Source organism: Pinus tabuliformis, chromosome 8 (assembly GCF_031772625.1).
Source record: "Pinus tabuliformis cultivar Carrire ecotype Pingquan chromosome 8, CPIR1, whole genome shotgun sequence".
In the NCBI taxonomy this organism is placed as follows: Eukaryota; Viridiplantae; Streptophyta; class Pinopsida; order Pinales; family Pinaceae; genus Pinus; species Pinus tabuliformis.
Genome location: NC_142294.1, coordinates 1,127,773,291 through 1,127,794,187, shown reverse-complemented (window position 1 = coordinate 1,127,794,187; position 20,897 = coordinate 1,127,773,291). Strand labels below are relative to the sequence as shown.

At 37.1% G+C, this 20,897-nt stretch overlaps 1 protein-coding gene across 1 annotated transcript in view; it reads left to right on the top strand.

The window, feature by feature from the left end:
• LOC149239313 (uncharacterized) overlaps positions 1–20,897 on the top strand; it is a 34,957-nt gene extending 14,060 nt beyond the window's left edge. Inside the window, exons 5-6 of the mRNA XM_089369825.1 lie at positions 19,858–19,934; positions 20,709–20,897. Coding sequence (XP_089225951.1) covers positions 19,858–19,934; positions 20,709–20,897 — 266 coding nt within the window. The remainder of the gene's footprint in view (positions 1–19,857; positions 19,935–20,708) is intronic.

Below are 20,897 nucleotides of genomic sequence, written 5' to 3'. Positions count from 1 at the left end.
TTGAAAATGGGCGAATGGAAGGTTGTAAGTCCTAATTTCAAGGGCTAAATTTACCTTTTTTACCCTCTCCCTTAAAATAAGGTGGGCTATTTGAGGTGATTTGTAAAAATGTACTATGATACAAAATATTCGCCGACTAAAAATTTAAAACCCCTTATGGAGCCAAATGTTGACCACTGGAGTGGCACCTGATGATTATATGAAGACTCCACGACCAAAGATGATCTAGAAGATAGTTGTACCATCATATTTCATTTGTCAACAAAGTTTTTTAACTCTATTTCTATCTTATCATCATCTTTCTCGTACCTAGATTCCACACTTTACGGGGAATTGTAATAAGTGATACTTGTAATGATGAGTTTTTGAGTCTATAACAAGCCTAGGATGTTGGGAATCGATCAGAAAATGAGTACACCTTGGAGCGTTTTTTTTATTTGGTTAATTATTCTTTCTTTTTCAGAGGTAGATAATTTTCTAGGTTTATTCACTCACTTTCTACCCAAAATCGGGGTGACGGTTTGAAGGTTGAACCTTAACACATTGTAGTGTCTAGAGTTGACATATATTACCATACTAGATCACACAAAAAAAATTGTGGAATTTGGTTAGGTTTAGGTAGTCATTTTTTAATTTTTTAGATTTCCTGCAAGTCCAAAGTTGCAAATAAAATTGTATTTAAATTGTAATAAGTGTAGTCTAAAAAAGTTGTATGGGGTATGAGTAATCAAAATTACATCTCTCACCCTCAAATTTTTACTATGACACACTTTGAGGGATTAATAATGTATTTTGGACCCTCAAAACCCACATTTCCTAAGTTTAGTGAAAATTGTGGCATTTAATTAGGCTAGAATTAAATAAAATAGAGAGAAATAAATTAGTCCATGTGACAGAATGACGTGGGAATGACTTGAAAATTATCCGAAGTCAAAGAGTTGATTCAATGGACATGTGGAAGATGATTGAGCACACTGCATCATAAATACACCATTATTTCATAAAATCGAATTTCCCAGAGATAAAGCAGCAATTGCACATGTGGAAAATCGAATTTATTAGAGGAGCTCATGCACTGAAGGAATATTCCATGGTATATTTGGACTGAAGATTAGGTGGGGCCTCATCTCACAGTGATCTCAAGTTCTTCTACTCTTAGCACTCCACTCTTGAGGATTACAAGTTTCACTTGGCCAGACTACGAGTTGCACATGGAGGAATCACGTAGTTCATGGAGGAATGATGCAAAGCTATCTGGGGATCATCTACATATGTGGCATCACTTAGTTTGGGTTTTCATTTGTTGACTAGAGTTATCATGGTACTTGGATTCACTCATGGATGAGTTTACTATGCCATATATGGAATTCGATTTCCCTTGATGTGCACATATGGAATTTGATTTTTCTCTGATGTCTCTATCTTCTCCACATGGAACTTGACTTATCTTTTCTTGGGATTTTCTCCAAGTTCAGTTCTCACATGAATTCTTCCTTTGGATTTGCTCCCGAATCTCTATATAATGAGGCTATATTCTGTCATATTGTATCATGTAATAAACTATTGGGCTTGACGAAACTCTACCATTTTGTACTTGCATACTTTCTTAATACAATCAAGACTTTGGGGCTATTTGGTTGGTGTTCTCTTGGTGTTATGAGATAATGTCATTTCATACTACTGCTATTGTGTTTAATTTCTTTCGCATGTTGAATTAATATTAGTTTATGCTTGTCATCTTGCTTGGATTGATGTGTGCAAGCTATCTTGCACATATAATTGATTTAGAGTAGTATTCTAAGGATAAGCTTGCTAATTCATTTAGGAGGAATGCTTGGTTTATATTATTCATTATATTGCTTTAAACTTGTGAAAACTAACACGTGTTCAAGTGTGTAGGAAAGATCTTTGTATTGTGTGCAGGAATCCATATGGAAGTGGGAGAAATCTCAATTAGATCAACTCATAGAGTCATAATGATCCAAGACTCAGCCATTTTTTCGCCCCAAATTTTCCATCCAATGAAGAGAAAAAGGGAGTTTTCTTAGTCTATATCTACTTGATCATCCATTTAAATTAAAAAATACTACTTTGATTCTAGTTCTTTCAAAGCTATATCTCTTATTCAAGAGTCATTTCTAAAGCTAGGCAAGTATGGGGTTCACTCCCTTTACTTGAGCTAGTACTTTGTATATTCAATTCTAAGTTTAGTTTCGTGTTTTCACACTGACAATTGTTTTTTTTTTGGTGTTTTACAGCCCATAGGCTTGAGAATTAGGCAACATGGAGCTTGAGGAGAAGCTTTGGAAAACTACTCACTTGTGTGTATGTAGGGACCCCTCACGCTATCCAAAGATTGATTTCTAGGGAGGCCATAATCACTTGGGAGAGAGTTGCAAACTCATCAAGGCCGTGGGAATTTTGAGGCTTGTGAATCTCTTTTAGAGAGTTTTTTTTCCATCTTCAAGTTTGTTGTTGTTATATTTTTTGGGGAGAGAGTATAGCTTTGTTAGAGTCCCATCTTTGTAAAAATGTTTCTCATATTGTGGGCTTCCCTCTTAGAGGCATTTTTACCAGATTTAAGCGCTAATAGAAGATAAAAATAATTGTTGGAGGGAGCTTGGGATTTTTCCCATGGCATCCCCCTTCCTCATTTAGAGGAGGGATTCTTGTGGGTGGCCTTATATTACTTTTAGTTTTTCTTAGTTTTCTAGCTTTTAATTTCATATTTTGCATGCTTAAAATCAACACATTTCACTCCACATGCAAATTTTACTAATATTGTATTTAAATTCCCACATGCATACGCTCTCAAGTTTTTCAAACTATTTCTCTTTGAAGCATTTTCATGAAGCATTAGTTTAATTTGGAGAATTAACACAATTTTCACTCCATCTAGGCATTTTAATATAGGAAGGCCCCAAGCCTCACTAAAACTAACCTCCAACTTAAGTTGGCTGAATAGAATTCTAGGGACCCTCTACCTCTATTGACTCCTCATTGTAAGATCCAAATATTTGGGTGAGGATGAGGCCTGAGGACTAGAGTTCAATTGTAACTTTGCCTTAGCACTAATCAAATAAAATGAACCAAGAACATTCCATCACATTTGCTTTGGTTCAAAGTCTCACATGCAAATCTTATTTCAAGAGGCACTTTGGATGCAAGCATTATAATCTCTTTTTTGCAACAAGTTTAATTTGTTTGTACTTGGAAATTGACTCATATTTTAGTTTAATTGCATATTGTCATGAATGGTTGATTTCACTTTCTAGTACTATTATTTTGGGTTGCAAACTTAATTGCATGTTGTCATCTTGGTTTAACATTTGAGTTCTTTTTGTATCTTTTTGAGCAAGATAGTTTCCATGCTTTAATTTGTAGACTTACTCATCTTGAAATCATTTATAATATCTTGTGCTAGCAATTTATTCTTTCACTTTTCACGATCATTTTGGCTTTCCATTTGAAAGCATTTCACTTGATTTTAAGCAAGTACAATTCATTTCTTAAAGAGCAATACTTGGAAGGCACTAGCTGTTTATGTATTTCATGCTTATCTTATGATGGTTATTTCTCATATCGGCTTTTGCTTATAAATCTTAAAGAGATAATATATTTAACTCTAATAATTCTTCTAGAAACTTGCATCCTTTTAAACTTAACTTTTCATTAGGGACCACCCCCCTTAGTTAACCTAGGAGATAGCTCAAATGGAGAGAGTCGGGATTAGTTTGACAACCCCTTCTTTGAGTTCCCTGCCACCAACCACACCTTATGGGGTTGAAGGCTTTTCTCACTGACTTGTAGGTAGGTGTACACGGCAGGGTCAGCATGCCCAAGCGGCCTCACTTTGGTTTGTCCACTAAAGAACTTAGATATAAGTCTCAACCATTTGCTCGGAGGGAGATGGAGCGGGACGAAGGACGAACATAGGCGAAGTCACATGATAGAACTAGGTGTGGGTGCATATTTTGAGATGAGTATATTTCAATGGAATATTCCCTAGAATATTCCATGCAAAATCAGTGAGAAATCTAAAAGATTCCTTGGAGGGAAAAAATTCACAGTGACATAATCATACCAATTTTATTCTCAAATGGACTCGAATTTTTCTAGGAGTTTGATGGTGTGATCAATTTTCAGATCTAAGCAGCAGAACTCCAGTCAACCAGCGATAATGAATCTTTGGGGAATTTTTGATATTCTCGAGGGTCCAGATTTTGGCATTGTCAGAAATGCGTTAAGTTTATAGTTGTAACAACCTTGGTGAAAATCCCATGTAATAAAATTTAAAAAAGGCAAAATAATAACCATAGTTTATGGGACACTTATTCCAAGTTGAATGTTGGGAAAGACATCTTAGTGTTGGTGTTCATTTGGTTATTAATGGCTAAGGAAATTAGCAAAGGCAATGACTAAGGATTTGAAAAGAAAAAATGGTATTTTTAGCACATTTATTTATGAAAATAATGGAAATTAGGAGAAAAGGGAGGTGAAAGGTCATAGGTTGCATGTGAGGAGGAAAATGAAGGAAAATAATGGAAAATGGAGAAAATAGAGGCCTTATTCATAAAAGGGCTTATGAGGATCAGTTGGTAACCTTTTGTTAGTTCAGTTTTGGAGCTCTCTCATTATTCTCTCTCCCCCTCTCTCTCTCATATTCTTGGAGAATTAGAGTTTTCTTGGAGCACTCGTGGAGGGTGTGGCGTACTTGGATTTTGGAGCAAGAAGGCAAAGGAAGAGTAAGAAGCACAAGAGGACATCAGGATCAACAGGTACAATGGGATTTTCTTGTAGGTACTGAGTTGCATGTATGTTTTCCTCACTATTTTTGGCATGCATGTGGTTTGTTGGTTGTGATCTATCATTGGCATTGAGGATGGTTGGGATTGACAGTGGACTGCCTAACCTTTCCATTTATGGGATAGCCATGGAGGTTGTGGGTTTATTTTATTGTTTTTTTTTGGTTATTTCTCATGTTTCCTTAGCTTGAGTTGAGTTATTAGTCCCATAGCCTTGGTCGGACAAACGCCATGGAGCCTTGTAACATCTTGGGTTGAGTTACTAGTCCCGTAGCCTTGGTTGGATAAACGCTCTGGAGCCTTGTAACATCTTGGGTTGAGTTACTAGTCCCATAGCCTTGGTTAGAAAAATGCTCTGGAGCCCTTGGTGGGTTGAGTTACTAGTCCTAGAGTCTTGGTTGGACAAATGAACTGGAGCCCGGTAAAAGTTGTGGGTTGTGTTACTAGTCTTAGAGCCTTGGTTGGACAAATGCTTTGGAGCCCTGGAAGGCTTGAATAAAGGCTGATTTGATGATGTTTTTGTGATGTCCGACTGTGAGGTGGAATCACTGTTTGATGGGTTGAGGTGTATGGCCTTTGGAAGCCCTAGATGGTTTGGATTAATGTGTTCTATGAGATCCCACATTCATGCTTGGAATATGGCACGAGGGTGAATGGTTGAAGATAGATTTGGCTCAACCATTTTACGGTTGGGTGGAACATGGAAGTCCCATCCCAGGTTTGGATTTTGCTTCATCAATATGAGGTTATTTCTTCTTCTATTTCTATGGGTATTATACAGGATTGTATGTGGTTTATATGGCTGTGATTTCATTGGTATTTCTGTTGCTATTATGTTGGTTATGTATGTGGTTTATGACAGTAGCTATGTATGGATGTCATCATGTTTTTACTTGTAAATGAATGGACAATGTGTCTATGACCTAATGGATGAAATGGAAGTTGATGTGTTGAGGCATCAATGCTATTTAGCGATTCTCAGCTAAGTATGAGACCCCTATGCTTAGATATGTTATTTACACATGTAGATTATATATTTGTGATATGTTTGATGAATTCAATATCATGGCTAGTAGGGGACCAGTCAAGGTCTCATTTTAATGATTTCATTTACATTGTCATATCCTTGTTATTTTACTGTTCTGAAGACATGATTCAATTTTGGGCAGTGACCTGGGCTCTAGGCCTGAAAAAGTGGTTCATATCCCGGGGATGCTGGCATAACACTGTGAAAAATAGTCCCTAGACACTGGCTTGCAATCCTGTGAGAGTGTCCAAAGGTCCCTCGATGTTGGCATGCCCATAGCATGAGAGCATCTAGAGGTCAAGTGGTCCAAAAGCTCAGTGGGACCCAGGCGCTGGTTGGTAGAAAGGTTGGATTGGTTCCTGAGGGTCCTAATGCCCATTTTGAATGTCTATATGGTGTGTTTTCTTCAATTCTGCTTAACATGACTTGGGAGGTCGAATCATATCATAGTGGCCTCTCATCGCATGTTCACCCTGGCTTGTCGGTTGCTTGGGTAGATGTGGAAGGAGGGTGTTACAAAGTGGTATTAGAGCATGGTTCACCCCTTGGAATGGATGGGCTATGTGTTGGTCATGCATGCATGTCAGTTGCATGTGCGTCTCTTACACTTACATTCAATGTGCTTGTTGCATTTGCATGATGTTAATCGTGGTTGTAGTGATGTCACCATGTTGTTATTGTGGAGTGCATCGTCATGAGTATATGATTGGTTACATGTTGCTTACATTTATCATTATTGTACGCTTGGTTACATTCTTGCATGTTTGGTTACATTCTTATATGCTTGGTTGCATGTATCATTCTGGTAGGTTGGTTACAAGTATTGTTATTTTATGTTTGACTACATGCGTTTATGCATGTGTGTTGTCGGTTACGCATTGCTTATGCATGTTAATGTTTGCATGTGGTCAAGTGTACAATGATGTAGTGGTTGTTGTCATGCATGAGGTCGTGATGTGTGTTGTTGTTAAGGTCATGCATTGATGATTGGACCCTATATAGAATGATGGTTTCATGGTCACATGCTTATGTGCTATGTTTCTATATGCTGTCATGATTATGTTATACATGTATCACGTTGATTTGTTGATCTTGCAGATAAGGTATCCTCCCTGAGCTATACTAAGGTACGTTGGTTTATTGTGATTTGGTTCAGCTGACATGATATACCTTGCAAGAAGAGAGATATTTGTCTCATCCATTCTACAGTCAGGTGGAATGTGGAAGTCCCATCCCGGGTTTGGGTTTTTCTTCATCAATATGAGGTTATTTCTCCTTATATTTCTATGAACATTATACTGGATTATATGTGGTTTATATAACTATGATTTCATTGGTATTTCTGTTGCTATTATGCTAATTATGTATGTGGTTTATGACAATAGCTATGTATGGTTTCCATTATGTTTTTACTTGTAAATGAATGGACAATGTATCTATGACCTAATGGATGAAATGGAAGTTGATGTGTTGAGGAATCAATGCTACTTAGCAATTCTTAACTAAGTATTTGATCCCAATGCTTAGATCTATTATTTACATCTATAGATTACATATTCGTGATATGTTTGACAAAATGCCTATCATGGCTAGTAGGGGTCCAGTCAAGGTCTCATTCTAATGATTTCATTTACACTGTCATTTCCTTGTTATTTTACTGTTATGAAGATATGATTCAATTCTGGGCAGTGACTTGGGCTCTGGGCTTGAAAAAGTGGCTCAAATTCCGAGGATGCTGGCACAACACTTTGCAAAATAGCCCTAGACACTGGCTTGCAGGCCCCTAAGAGCGTCCAAAGGTCCCTGGGCGCTAGCATGCCCATATCAAGTGGTCCAAAATCTCAGTGGTTTCTAGGGGCTATTTGGCAGAAAGGTTGGATTGGTTCCTGAGGGTCCTAATGTTGATGTTGAATGTTTGTATGGTGTGTTTCCATCGGTTCCACTTCCTTAACATTACTTAGGAGGTTGAATCATATCATAATGGCCTCTCATCGCATGTTGACCCCTACTGCCTGGTTGCTTGGGTAGATGTGGGAGGAGGGTGTTACAATAGTCATTTGACACGATTTCGCACCATGAATTCAACGGTGATGTCCATTTTTGCAGCTAAGCTTTGCATTTTCAGACCATTAGGGAAAATCGAGGTATAAGGGCCAGTTATGTAATTAATTGTAATTTATTTTTTCTGCCATTTAATGAAAGAGGCCTCTGCACTTTGAGAAGAGCCCAGAGACATAGCCGACACTAGGTGAACTTCATTACAAATATCTTGTTTCTTTACTTCTCATGGTTTCATTTTTTTCATGTGATATGATTTCATGGTTACATGCTCTTTTATATGCAGTTCTTTATGCATCTTTGAAGTAAAATGAACCAGATCCAGTTTGGTATCAGAGTGGGTCTTCTGTTGATGTGGATTGCAAGTGTATGATAGCCAGGAGAAACCTCCAAAGAGGTGAAGGAAAACTTAAGTATTTTGATCTAGAAGCGAGGCGTGCAACACGAAGAGGGAAAATGGAAGATGAAGATGCTCGGTTAAGATAATGAAGCAAGAAAAGAAAGAACTAGATGATCATGCCTCGATAAATCATGAAGGTGGAGGAGAAGAACCCCCTTCCTCTCCATCCTCCAGTGAAAGTTCTTCTTTTTCCTCTTCTTGTCATTCTAATAGGCATCATAGGAATGCATCTAAAAAGGCATTTTTTAAGTTGGATGTCAAGTTTAATTTTCCCGTGTTTAGTGGGGAATCTAATGCAGACAAGCTAGATAACTGGATCAAATAGGTTGAAGTGTATTGTCGCATAAAACAAATCAAATAGGATGAAGCCAAGATCCAACTAGCATTCCTTCGATTGAGTGGCTCTGCTCTCATCTAGTGGGAAGGCAAACTACAAAAAGGTGGTAAGAGTAGCCGTAAACTTCTGTAATCTTGGTCTGAGTTCGTTTATGATTTAAGAGGACAATTTCACCAACTGGGTTACAAACAGAAGGCCATGATGGAATGACAACATTTGAAACAAAGTAAAGGTCAGAGTGTTCAAAATTTTACAGAGGAATTTAGGAAACAAGCATTAACATTGAATGTTCCACTAGACACGTCTGAGACGTTGATGAAATATATTGGCTCTTTGCATAGTTATCTACGTCATTCATTGCTATTATTTGAACATAAAATTCTTGATGAAGCTAGTGTGTAGGGGGAAGCATGAGCAAGAAGATTGCCCAAAGAGGAAAACAATAGCTAAGAGAAAGGAAGCAAATCCCTCTTGCACTCATTGTGAGAAAGAAAGACATGATGAGGAACATTGCTGGAAATTACATCCATAATTGAGGCCAAAAAGGAATGACAGAAAATGGAAGCAGAAGACAGTTGCAACTATGCAACAAGATCAAGAATCCGAATCAAAGGATGATGAGAAGATCACAACTGCGAGATTTGCAGGTGTTGGACCAGTTGACCTTGGATCGAACTTAGGTAATGAAATGAAGATCACAACTCTCGGGATTGAAGAAGATGGACCTATTGACTTGGGTTCCGATTTGGGTGATGAGACAAATATTTCAGCAGATGTTGTGCCAAAAATGAAGAGTGGACCAAATGCTGCATGGCTCCAAGAACTCAAAGAAATCAACCAAATCATTTAGGCGAAGAATGCTGAACTAAGGAGACTCCTACAAGAAGTAGAGAAGGAGAAACAAAGGGTGCATCATCAGTTACAAGCCAGGGACGAGGCCTTGGAAAAGTTGTAGCATAACAAGCCTGAGGTAAGAAGTGATTCTTCAATATCATGCTCTTTTTATGATGATGATTTCACTGCTTTTGAGAAACATACTACAACAATTGGATGAATTTTTTTAAAGAAAATTGGGTATCAAGGAAAGGGCTCGACATTAATGGCCAAGGCATTGTGAATCCCATCAAAGTGGAGGAATTGCCTCGATATGCAGGACTTGGATATGTTAGAAAGGAGGTTGGGGAATGCTCTAAGGTAGCTAGTGACGAACCAATGACATATGATGCGAGCACCTCTTCACATTCCAGCGATAGTGAAGATTCCATGGGCACTTAGGAGAGTGCACCAGGAGTAAGTGTTCTAAGACGATCCAGAAAGTTTGGAGGAGAAAGAATCATTGTATTCACTACAACGAGGTTTGACACCAGAGAGCCACAGGTCATATACTCCATGCCCAGAAAGCACCTATGAAGGAACCGATTGGTGAAGATGTTAAACAAGTGAATCCGCCACAATGAGATGACCCATTCACTTTGTTGAGTAAGAGATGGTTTTACTAGATATAGTAGCTTGTCATGGCCACATTTTGTAAATCATGTGTTGCGATATAATTGTAAAAGTGATGATGTGTTTTCCATCACTTATTAAAGAAACAATGATGTTTTGGCCTTTTTGTTGATAGTCGGGGTATTGGTTTCTATTATGATGTAAAATTGACCAAAGAGTGTGTGTTATAAACTCTTGGCAAGTATGGGGTTGTTTGAGTCATGTTTGGTTTTGTATTTGATTGCAAAGAATGTACCATAGATTTGCATGGAATGCAGATGTTGAAAGTGTGGTTTGACAAGGACACATGTAGAATGCAGAATGTGTTCATCCTTTTGGAGGACCAAAAGCTCCTCAATGGGGAGTAATGTTCTAGGTGGCTCTAGAAATGCTCAAGATTCAGAAGTGGCTTTGCAAAGCTCAAAAATCAAAGTCACTGGATTGAAGTGGAACTAGGGTCAGATCAAATATCTCGATGTGAGCTTTCTAATGATGTGAACGAAACCTCAATCCAATTTCATATGTAAAAGTTATGGTTGGTCAAATTAGGCTCAGTAGAAGCCACTAATGAGGAAACAATTTGGCATTTATCGACGCATGGATTTCGACCGCCGGAACAGGTAAATTTTTTGCCTCTTTAATTTTCCAAATAACCCTAAAAATCTTCTAAACAAATTTTGAATAGTTTTTTTTAAAATAAAAAATTATAAAAATTGGTTGGCGAGCCACCAACCCCGCCAACCAAATGACATATATGTATTATATATGGTGGGAGGGCCACCCAACATTGGACCCGCTTAACCAATCATCCACCATATGCATATAAAATGGGGCCAGCGGGATTCGAGCCCACCTGACTGGTTGACCGACCCGCCCACAGGTGGCCCCACATTCCACCACAACACAAAGACTAAAACAACTGCCATAAAAACACGCTAATATAAAGAGTTGCGGGATTCGACCCTCGACAAACCCATAATCAAACAAGCCCACTTTCTAACGGCCCAAGCGACCTCACCTTAGTCTGTCCGCTCGTGAACCTAGATATAATCCTCAACCATTTTTTTGACGGGAGAGGGAGTGGGACAGAGGATGAACAAAGGCAGAGCCACACAACAAAACTAGGTACGAGCGGGTTTTTTGAGACGAGTATATTTCAAGGGAATATTCCACATAATATTCAATGCATAATCAATGAAAAATCTAAAAGATTCCCTAGAAGGCAAAAATTCACCGTGACAAAATCATACCAAGTTTATACTCAAACGAACCATAATTTTGCCAAGAGTTTGATGGTGTGATCAATGTTCAGATATGGGCAGCATAGCTCTAATCAACCAACAAGAAGGAATCTTTGGGAAATTTTTGAGATTCTCGAGGGTCTAGATTTGGCGGTGTTAGAAAGGGGTCGAGTTTATAGTTGTTTGACACGATTTCGTGCCACAAATTCAATAGTGATGTTTGTTTCTGTAACTGAGATTTGCATTTTCAAGCAATTCGGGAAAATGGAGGTATAAGGGTCATTTATGTAATTGATTGTAATTTATTTTCTTTTCCATTTAATGAAAGAGGCCTCCCCACTTTAAGCAGAGCCCAAAGACATAGCCCACGCTGGGTGAACTCCGTTACCAATCTGTTGTGTCTTTACTTATCATGGTTGCATTTTTTTCATGTGATATGCTTTCATGGTTACATGCTCTTTTATATGAAATTCGATATGCATGTTTGAATTAAAAGGATCCGGATCACTTGTTGTAAGGCCCATGAAAATCATTGATTCTTTCCTTTACTGATGCCTAAAACTACCTTTTGTTGATATTTTAGGAGGTGGGATTTACACCCTATTGGATTGGATAAAACTGGGTGTAAAGTTAAACCCCCTTCAAATAGGAGGCTCTCATTGGGCCTGGAGCATGGCCTAAAAATATAAGGGTTTTAGGCTGGGTTGGGGGGGAGGACTTATCCAAGCCATTTAACTTGGGAAAAGTTTCTTCTACCAAAGTGGAGCCATCTATGGAGGTAGGAACACCAGGAGGATAAGGAGGATTGAAAAGTGAGGAACCAATATTCGAGAGGGGAAGAGGGTAAATCCTTGGAACAAATGATGAGAGGGGGACACTTGCCCTTTCCAAAGGAGGAGAATTAAGGGAGCCAATGATAGAAGGAGAAATAAAACCACGAACATAATTAACAGTTGGGTGACAAGGAAAATCAATATGAGGGGTATTACTAGGGGAGGATGCAAAGTCGAAAATTGTCCTAATAATGTCTTCCTTTTGAGATGATGGAATTGACTTAGAAAGAACTGCCATAGAGGTTCTTAGTCGAGAATCTAGAGAATCAAATCCCTTTCTTCCCTACTTGGCCTTTTTTCTTTAGATTTTTTTAAAAACCTTTTGTTGATGGACCAATTTTTATGCATTGGCCTACAAATGGCATGTTTCGTGACAAATGAAACACTGGAAGGGAAGGTGTTAACAATGATTTTTTTGAGTCCATGAGATATACTCAAAATTTAGCTTAAATTTTCCTATGAGTCCATCACTCACATCCACTTCCACCTATATCCATAACCAACTTCGATCCACTTTTTCTACCCATTTTGATTCCAATTAGAGAAACAAATTGATTTTACCCCTCGTGACCATGATAGTTTCTTCTAACCAAAAGACAAGGGGAAGCTCAAGGAGGATATACTATAATTTTTGAACAAAAATCCACTTTCTTGATGGATTAAAATATATGGTCGAGGGCATTGGATTAATCCCTGAAGGATCCCTATTCTAAAGCAATGCCAACATATTTTCATAGTTTCTCTCTACCATAAAAATGAAAGCAATATAGCCTTGAACCAAAAGGTGACATGACAAAGAATAACTCATAATCAACTTCCAATTGGATTTAGTTCATTCCACAAGTGTCTTTTATGTAAAATAGTTTCTATAGAATCTACCCACTAGGGTTTCACCAAGGATTTGAGGGATGACCTCTAGAATGACATCACACTTGACAACCATTGAGATCAATGAAGACTCGGCCTTGATAATTTTAGAGTTTTTAGCCTAAAATGCGGTTGAGTTCTTTTGAGATAGTTCATGGGTTTCAGCTAGGGGTGAAGATGTATTAGGGAAGGAATAATGTAATCCATCCAGGGAGGATGGAGAAGGAGGTACTAGATCCACTCTTAGGTTTATTAAATGCATTGTAATGACCCCCACCTTCTTCACCTTTGAAACTAAAGGAACATAATACACTCCTTACCGCTGCTGCTTCAAAGACTACAAGGGATGCTTCAGAGAGATGTCAAGGGCTAACATCAAGATCAAGGAAAACACATTAGAGCGTAACACATCATCTGGGATCGAAAATCCAGAGAGTGATGTGGGTTGTTATAAAAATTGAGATGATCCTCCTCCATATCCATAGTCATAAAGGTACATTTTGTGGATCACATGGACAAGGGGAGGCCGTAAAAGGCTCATAAAATGACAATTGAAGAAAAGGGGCAGTGGGAACCATTCATCGGAGCAAAGAGAAAGCTTAAGCTATGCGATTGGGGAAAATATATACCAAGGTAATCTCACCCCATATGACCCATGGAAAAACTAGCTCGTGACCCTCATATCGCAGAGTCCCTAAAATGCCTATCAAAAATTTTATTGTGGTATTTAGCTCATTTACACCTCTCAAGTTACACTTAGACATTAGATCCATAATTAACTTGTAAATCTTCTAAAAAATTGTTCTATAATGTGTGTGTGCATATATATATATATAATCACTAATTTTTTTATAATAAATGATTTATTTAAATAGCCCATGTGGAGTAGAATAGACGGTTATGGGGTGTATTGTTAAGGCACTCTGTGATGTGAAGGTCACTGGTTTGAAACTTTGAGGGAAAAAATTTAGTGATGTTAAGGGCCGGTGTAGCCTAGGTCATGTGATTTTGGTGGCTTAGATGCCCCTGGATCGTGGTTTCTCAAGCCAAAGGTTAAGCATACAGTCTTCTCATGAGACACAACTTAGCAAAAAATAAATTTGATTTAATTAAATAAAAATAAACATCATTAAAATACTAACAAAAAAATTATATTAAACAAAAATAATAATAAATATCGTTAAAATATAATTTAAACATATTAACAAAGAGTTCATAATAAAATTTTACAATACATGGTAAATTATACAAATAGTAAATACCACTTAAATAATGCTAACTTCTATTTTTATAGAATGCCAACTTAGATCCATCTTAAATCTAGATCTACCAATCACTGAGAGGGATCAACTCTAGAGTTAAGATGGATCTACACTAGTAATCTTGCATTCCATAATGGGTTTCCTCAAGACTTTAAATATCATGCTTCATCATAACAAATACCATGGACATATACCATGAGAAAAATCATGGGTTGTCAAAACTTGGAGCCCAAAAACTGCTAACGGTAAATTATTAATTTTATTTTATTATTTTATTTTTATTTGACCAAGTCATAATGTTTACATTACAACATCTCTTCCATTCTGCAATCGAGAGTGCTTCTTGACACAATAAAACTATAGTTTTTCTTCAAAGAAACAAATGAGAGTTTTTATTAAAAAATAAAGCTAGAATACAACTGAGAACCGTTAGATTTCTTCAAAATTACCAATATTCCTTGTTGTTTTGAGATTAAAAATGAAGGCTCAATCCAATCCCTCAAGTGATTACCCCATGATACAAAAACTTCAGTCCCGTTCCATCTAATATTTTTCTAAAATACTCCTAAGATCCAAATACATTTACATTCTATTTTTCACTATTTTTTATTTATTTATTTTTAACTGGCTTCTCGTTTTCCTTGGCAAAATATTTCCGCCCTTCTTTTTTCCCTTCTTTTCCACTTGAATCCAAACCACATTTTCTCATGTGTCCGATGGATCACCCTTCAATGAGTGAGCATTGTTGTCTTCATTTCTTCCTTATTTGTTGGATTTGCCTAAGAAGTTGTTTTTCCAACTTTTTCCCTTGAAGATTCAGAGGGGAGTCCAACTTTCACTAGAGTATGCTACACTTCCACTATTGCTGAATCTGGAAGGTCCTCATATACTTCTTCCTAACTAGTTTTTGTTTCCTTTGATGAATCATCTTTGACCATAACCTGTTCCTATTTTTCCTTTTCTTCTTTCTTACCTTGAGTCTCTTCTTCTTTATATACCATATAATGTTCAATTTGAGCTCCTTCCCACCATTTGGGCCTTTGGTTATTTTTTTGGACTCTGTTATTCTGCAAATGCTTTGGACAATTTTTTATGGAGTCGTCTAACGAGGCGGAGGAGTTTCTCGGACAGCCAAAAGTGGTTGGAATCCGAGTAAAAATATTTCAATTTTTTTTGTAGAGACAGTGTTTGAATCGTGTTTTTGATGGTGGAAATGGATTCAACACCATCAAAAACGTCTAGGACACGTAAAATTTTGGAGTTTAACAACTATAACTTGGATTTATAAAAATCCTTGCCAAATTTCTCTAAATATGACTGGAATTTCCATAACTTTCCAGGCAATTCCTCCTGCTAGTTAAACTACGACATTTTTTATTACATGCCTTGTTTCATAACATGCTCAACATCAAAATGAAACATTTTCATAGTCGATCTTTTGTACCCACACATATTCTAGAGCCGTTAGGTTAATCTCAATAGGAAAACCCTTGTTGAAATCCATATCAACAAATATTCAAGCACAAGTAAAAAATTTCAGATTCTTGGTTGCGACAATTAAACTTCCCCAATGCATTACTAATGGATGATAATGTTGGGAGGATTTAAAGATGCATGGGAAGGTTCAAGAGCCTTACTCAAACAGGAGTCGTGGAGATTGATGTCGTAACCCAAATCAAAGGTGAGAGATCAGGGTTGTATGAAAAGGCTAGCATTGCCCCAAAATTAGGGTCCAAATTCATAAATATTCTGCTTATTCTCAATATTATCAAAAACCACAACGAAAAAACTCGAGCCAAGGGGTAAATATTCAGATCATCAATCAAAAGAGGTTTCCACATGTCAAAGATCCATTTGTGGAGATCCTTCAATCGTGGCCAAAACCCATTAAATATACAGACCCAACCGTGATCTGAAAAGATTTTTTCACAGCTAAAAGCATCCTCTTTTAAATGAACATTAAGGGTATAAGCTTCTTAACCACTGATTGAATAGATCCAGATTTCAGTGTGGCAATATACGAAACGGAGACTTGAGCTACCATTCCTTCTATAAAAATAAATTTCTTCTTTGAATCACTAGATTTCAGTATTGATCAATGAAATACAAAAACCTAACTGCCGCCCATCCCTTCTAGAAAAATAAAAATATTAAAAATAAATTTTTAATGTAATGCGTACTAAAACTATAACTATAAAAACCATTAAAAAGTACAAAAGTCATCTCTAATTTATTTTGGAATTAAAAAAAATAGAATGGTACAAAAAAAAATCCTCACATTATTTATTTTTAAAATTAATTTTATATTTATTATCCATTAAAAAAGACGATCTCAAATGTGTGATTCCAAGCTTTGAATGAGGTTGAAATTCAATGAAGGTGGTTTAATTGAATTGAAATTCTTTTCATGGATCTTTTCCAAAATTTGTAACTCTAATAGTTAGGCTCACGATGGAGTATTTCCGTTTATGGAATACTACACTATAATCCAACTTATGATGGAGTATAGTTGTACTTTCTAGTATAATGGACTTGCATCGAATTAAAAGATTGATAGATTCTCAAACATGAATAAATTAATGAGTGAAGATTTTTTTAGTAATGAATTAATTGGTAAATTATTTAGTTGTATAACCATTCTGAAATAATGATAGCTTATGTTCTATGTCAGCATTAAAAGACGAAGCTTATAACCGCATAGAACTGGTTTCTAAAAGTACAAATTCAAATAGATAATACAATGATAGGAACGAAATATCAAATTGAAAATTCAAATCGATGATACAATTATAAGAAAGAAATATTAAATTGAAAAGTTTTGTTTTATTAACCATCATTAAAATAATCATATTTAGGGCGATAGGCCTTTCTTTGAAAGGGACCTTTCGTCGTCCTACTCCTTCTGACGCTGACACCTGGCGAACTTCGTCTCTGTTCAGGAAACGACTAGACGCTAACACCTGGCGAACTTCGTCTTTGTTCAGGAAACGACTACCTCAGACACCTGGCGCTCTTCGTCTTTGTTCAGGAAACGACTACCTCATTACCTGAATATCGGCCTGCATATCGGCCTCTCTGCAAAGAAGGGGCGGAGGTATTCATGGATGCCGCCGCCTCACTGACTGAGCCTTGGCATAGTTGAAGGATGCGCCCGCGCCTGGCGGAACAGAAAACACCCGGTTACCACTTGTCACGTTCGCACTATCATCTTCCATACGCCACCTTGAGGCGCCTTAAAGCATTTCTTTATTGATGAGGCGTGGAGAGAAGCGACATCACCCCGCTACCATTAAATCCCTATTCGTATTTCCCTATTCGGTTCCAATCCGATCGTCTTTGTTTGGTTCAAACTAGCAACAAATGATCCCCTGCGATATTAAACTTCATATTTTCTCCGCATCTTTGTGCTCCTCCTCGACCTGAAGCCTGCCACAGCAAATTTGAACTCCTGAGACGTCTCACTGCATCGATATCCGGTATCCAAGGTATGTAGTTTTTGCCTTTTAATGTCTAGCTTCATAATCTCTGAATCTGAAATAGGTTTTTAACGGGTTTTTTTGGGGGTTGGGGACATTTTATATTCCGGATTTTAGGGCAACGGAGCTGATTTTTGGTTTCTTGGGAGTGGTTTATGCAATTGGGTCTTTGGTATTTTTTAGAAGTCCATATGGGCATCGTTGCTTCTTTGCTGGGTTGGACAGGATTCTTGGCAGATTTCACAAATTTTTTGTGCTCTTCTTTGTTTGATTTATACCCTAAACCCTTGGTAATTTTGGGGGTTTACTTGCGAAGCCGTTTTGAAATGCCAATGTACATGATTGCGTATACACTACACATTAACAGTGTTAACACTCTGTAATTGCATAATACAAATCATGAAACCAGAAATAATATCTATCCTTAATGAAGATTCCATAACCTCCACGTGAATATTAGTTCACGTGGCAAGGAAAGATCCATTATTCTAAGAACAAGAATACCTGGAAACAGAAGAAATTTGTATGCAGGAATTAATAGCCTGTACCAAATTGCACTAATTTAATTAAGAATGGTTTCCAATTATAAATCAAAGGGAAGCCAGGATAGTTCTTTACGAGAGTAACAACATTAAAACAAAATTTCTATTTGTAATGTTAATGATCAGACAATAAAATATGTGTATGGTCGGTGTCTACTAATTGCATTATACAAAGAAAACTACTGAATCAAAAAACTAGCATAAGCAGGTGTTAATATTTACAGATGCAGAAATATGTGAAAACCCTATAGAGAACTGAAAGTAAATGACTTGGTGGTTGTTGCGTACATTTCCAACCATATAAGTGCAGAATAAATAATGAAAACGATATTGATATAATTCTTGAATCCAGGAACCGAATGAGAACTTTTAAATCCATTCAGTTGAAGAGGGTTTTGACCCCAGCTGTTATATTCATTGTTTAATGGTTGGGTGACAAAATATTAAATAAATTGCCTATAAGTTTGTAGCGCCGTGATCAAAGAATGTTGATACTTATATAGAAGTCACTGTTTAAATGCTGAACTCTGAGATTAGGAATTTCGTGAAAAATAAATAAGCCAAAATGGTTTAGTCTCTAACCCTCATACTCCCATTACAGACAAAAGAAAGTGTTGTATAACGTGGCTGAATTGGTTGAAATCCCCAATTAATGGTTTGATGGCCAATAGGACCTGTCACAAAAGGGGATGGGTTAGCAAGAGAACTTGGAAAACTCACAAAAGAGAGTTGAAAAATTCATTTGCAGCGAACTTGCAAATGTCAGAGGAAATAGGGTTAGTCAATAGTAGATAAAAGGGTAAGATCCATTTTTAGCAATGCATAATAAAGAAAAGGTAATAATTTTACCTATGAAATAGCTGAAGCAAGGCCAAAAAATTTCGTAAACTCTGTGAGGCAAATTATGGAAGGAAGCGTCAGAATCTCTTCCAGAGGAAAAAAAATAATAAGAACTTGTAACCAGTAAGTTAATGGTTTGCTGCAAATGGAAGAGGAAATAGGCTTAGTGAATAGTTGATAAAAGGGTAAGAGCCATTGATGCTCCCAAACTTGAATGAACATAAGATATGCCCTCTACATATATTTATTTTATGCTCAATTTTTTTGTTTCTGGGTAAACACGACCTTTTACATGTTGATTTACTGCGCTGCTACACATGAGCTGTGGAATCCATATGTCTTCTCTTAGTATAGAAGGTAGTTATCTTATTTTTTTCCTTTTTAGTATTTTATTTTTTCCCCAAAACTTTCGTTTTATTTCAAAAAAATTCAAAGCTTCATTTACAGTGACATGTTCATGTTTTATGACTCCTAACTTCCAGAGCGCTGTAAATCAGGATGTTCCGTTGTAGACTAAAACCAAAAAAAGTTTATACATCTGTCTCATTTATTAGAAGTTTCAATCTTTATCTACCAAGAGATGTACATTGACATGTTGGTTTGCAGAAGAGCCATGGCCTTGTTCTCAGAATTCTGTTATTCGAGTGTTTTCTTAGTGTTCTCTTCTGTGTTTTTCACTGGCAGGGACAGAGCTGTTTCCAGGTTCAGAAATTGTTCGCCCAAGTTCCCAGTTTCTCAGAATTCTTCTGTTTGCCTTGCAGGTTAGTGCTCTTAAGCGCAAATGCCGTGCCTGTGTTTCTTTCTATTGTTCCTGTCCATGGTTTTTGGACCAATTTGGTGATTACATAAGCTTTATTGTCTCGGATGCTTCTTTACCTATTCTGAAATAAACCCAGAATAAACTATATAATGTATTGATTTAATCTGATTCCTCAAAGCATTAGATGGAAAGTTCTCCTATTTTTACAATTAGGTTATTTCTATTTTTCTCTCAACCTATGCTGTTGCTTTCATGGTTCTATTTCCAAACATTACGGAGACTTTAAAAAGGACTGTTTAATCAATAAGTGTGAATATGTGAACTGAAAAAATTATGCGGTCGATAAAACTGTAATTCGTGGGGTGGATAAAGTGTTAAAATCTGTCAAATTCACCTAAGAGTTACCTAGGAGTGTCGGATGCTTTAATTACCATTTATATACGCCAGTGCTTTCAATGTGATTACGAACCCTGCCCCTACGGTTCACTTTGCACATAGAAGGTCGGAACTTTACTTCTCCCATGGCCCTCAAACTGCACATGGGCTTATCATGTGGATAACTCGCAAAGGCATCGTCTGAAAATTGATTCGGGTGCTTTTAATATTACCTTCTTTGTTTCAATTTCATCTGAAATCCATGTGGGCATTCGAGAATAAGCTTCTAATTGCTTTGAAATTAATATGGGTATTTGGGTATGGCCAGCCTTGAAATCTAGTCTTTAAGAAAACAACACTCACAGGCCTTTTGATATCTAGGTGATCGAGATTGTCACAGAGATTTTCACCACTTGTTGGGATTGAACTTGTAGTCCCACTAGAACATATGATGATGTCAAGGGAAGAGAACAAGGATGTACAGGCCCCGGACTCGTCTGCCATTGAGGCTCCATGCCCTCTTGCAGAACCAGGAGATGCTGGTGGTGATAATAATAACGATGGAGATGTGGTTGTTTCTGCTTCTTAA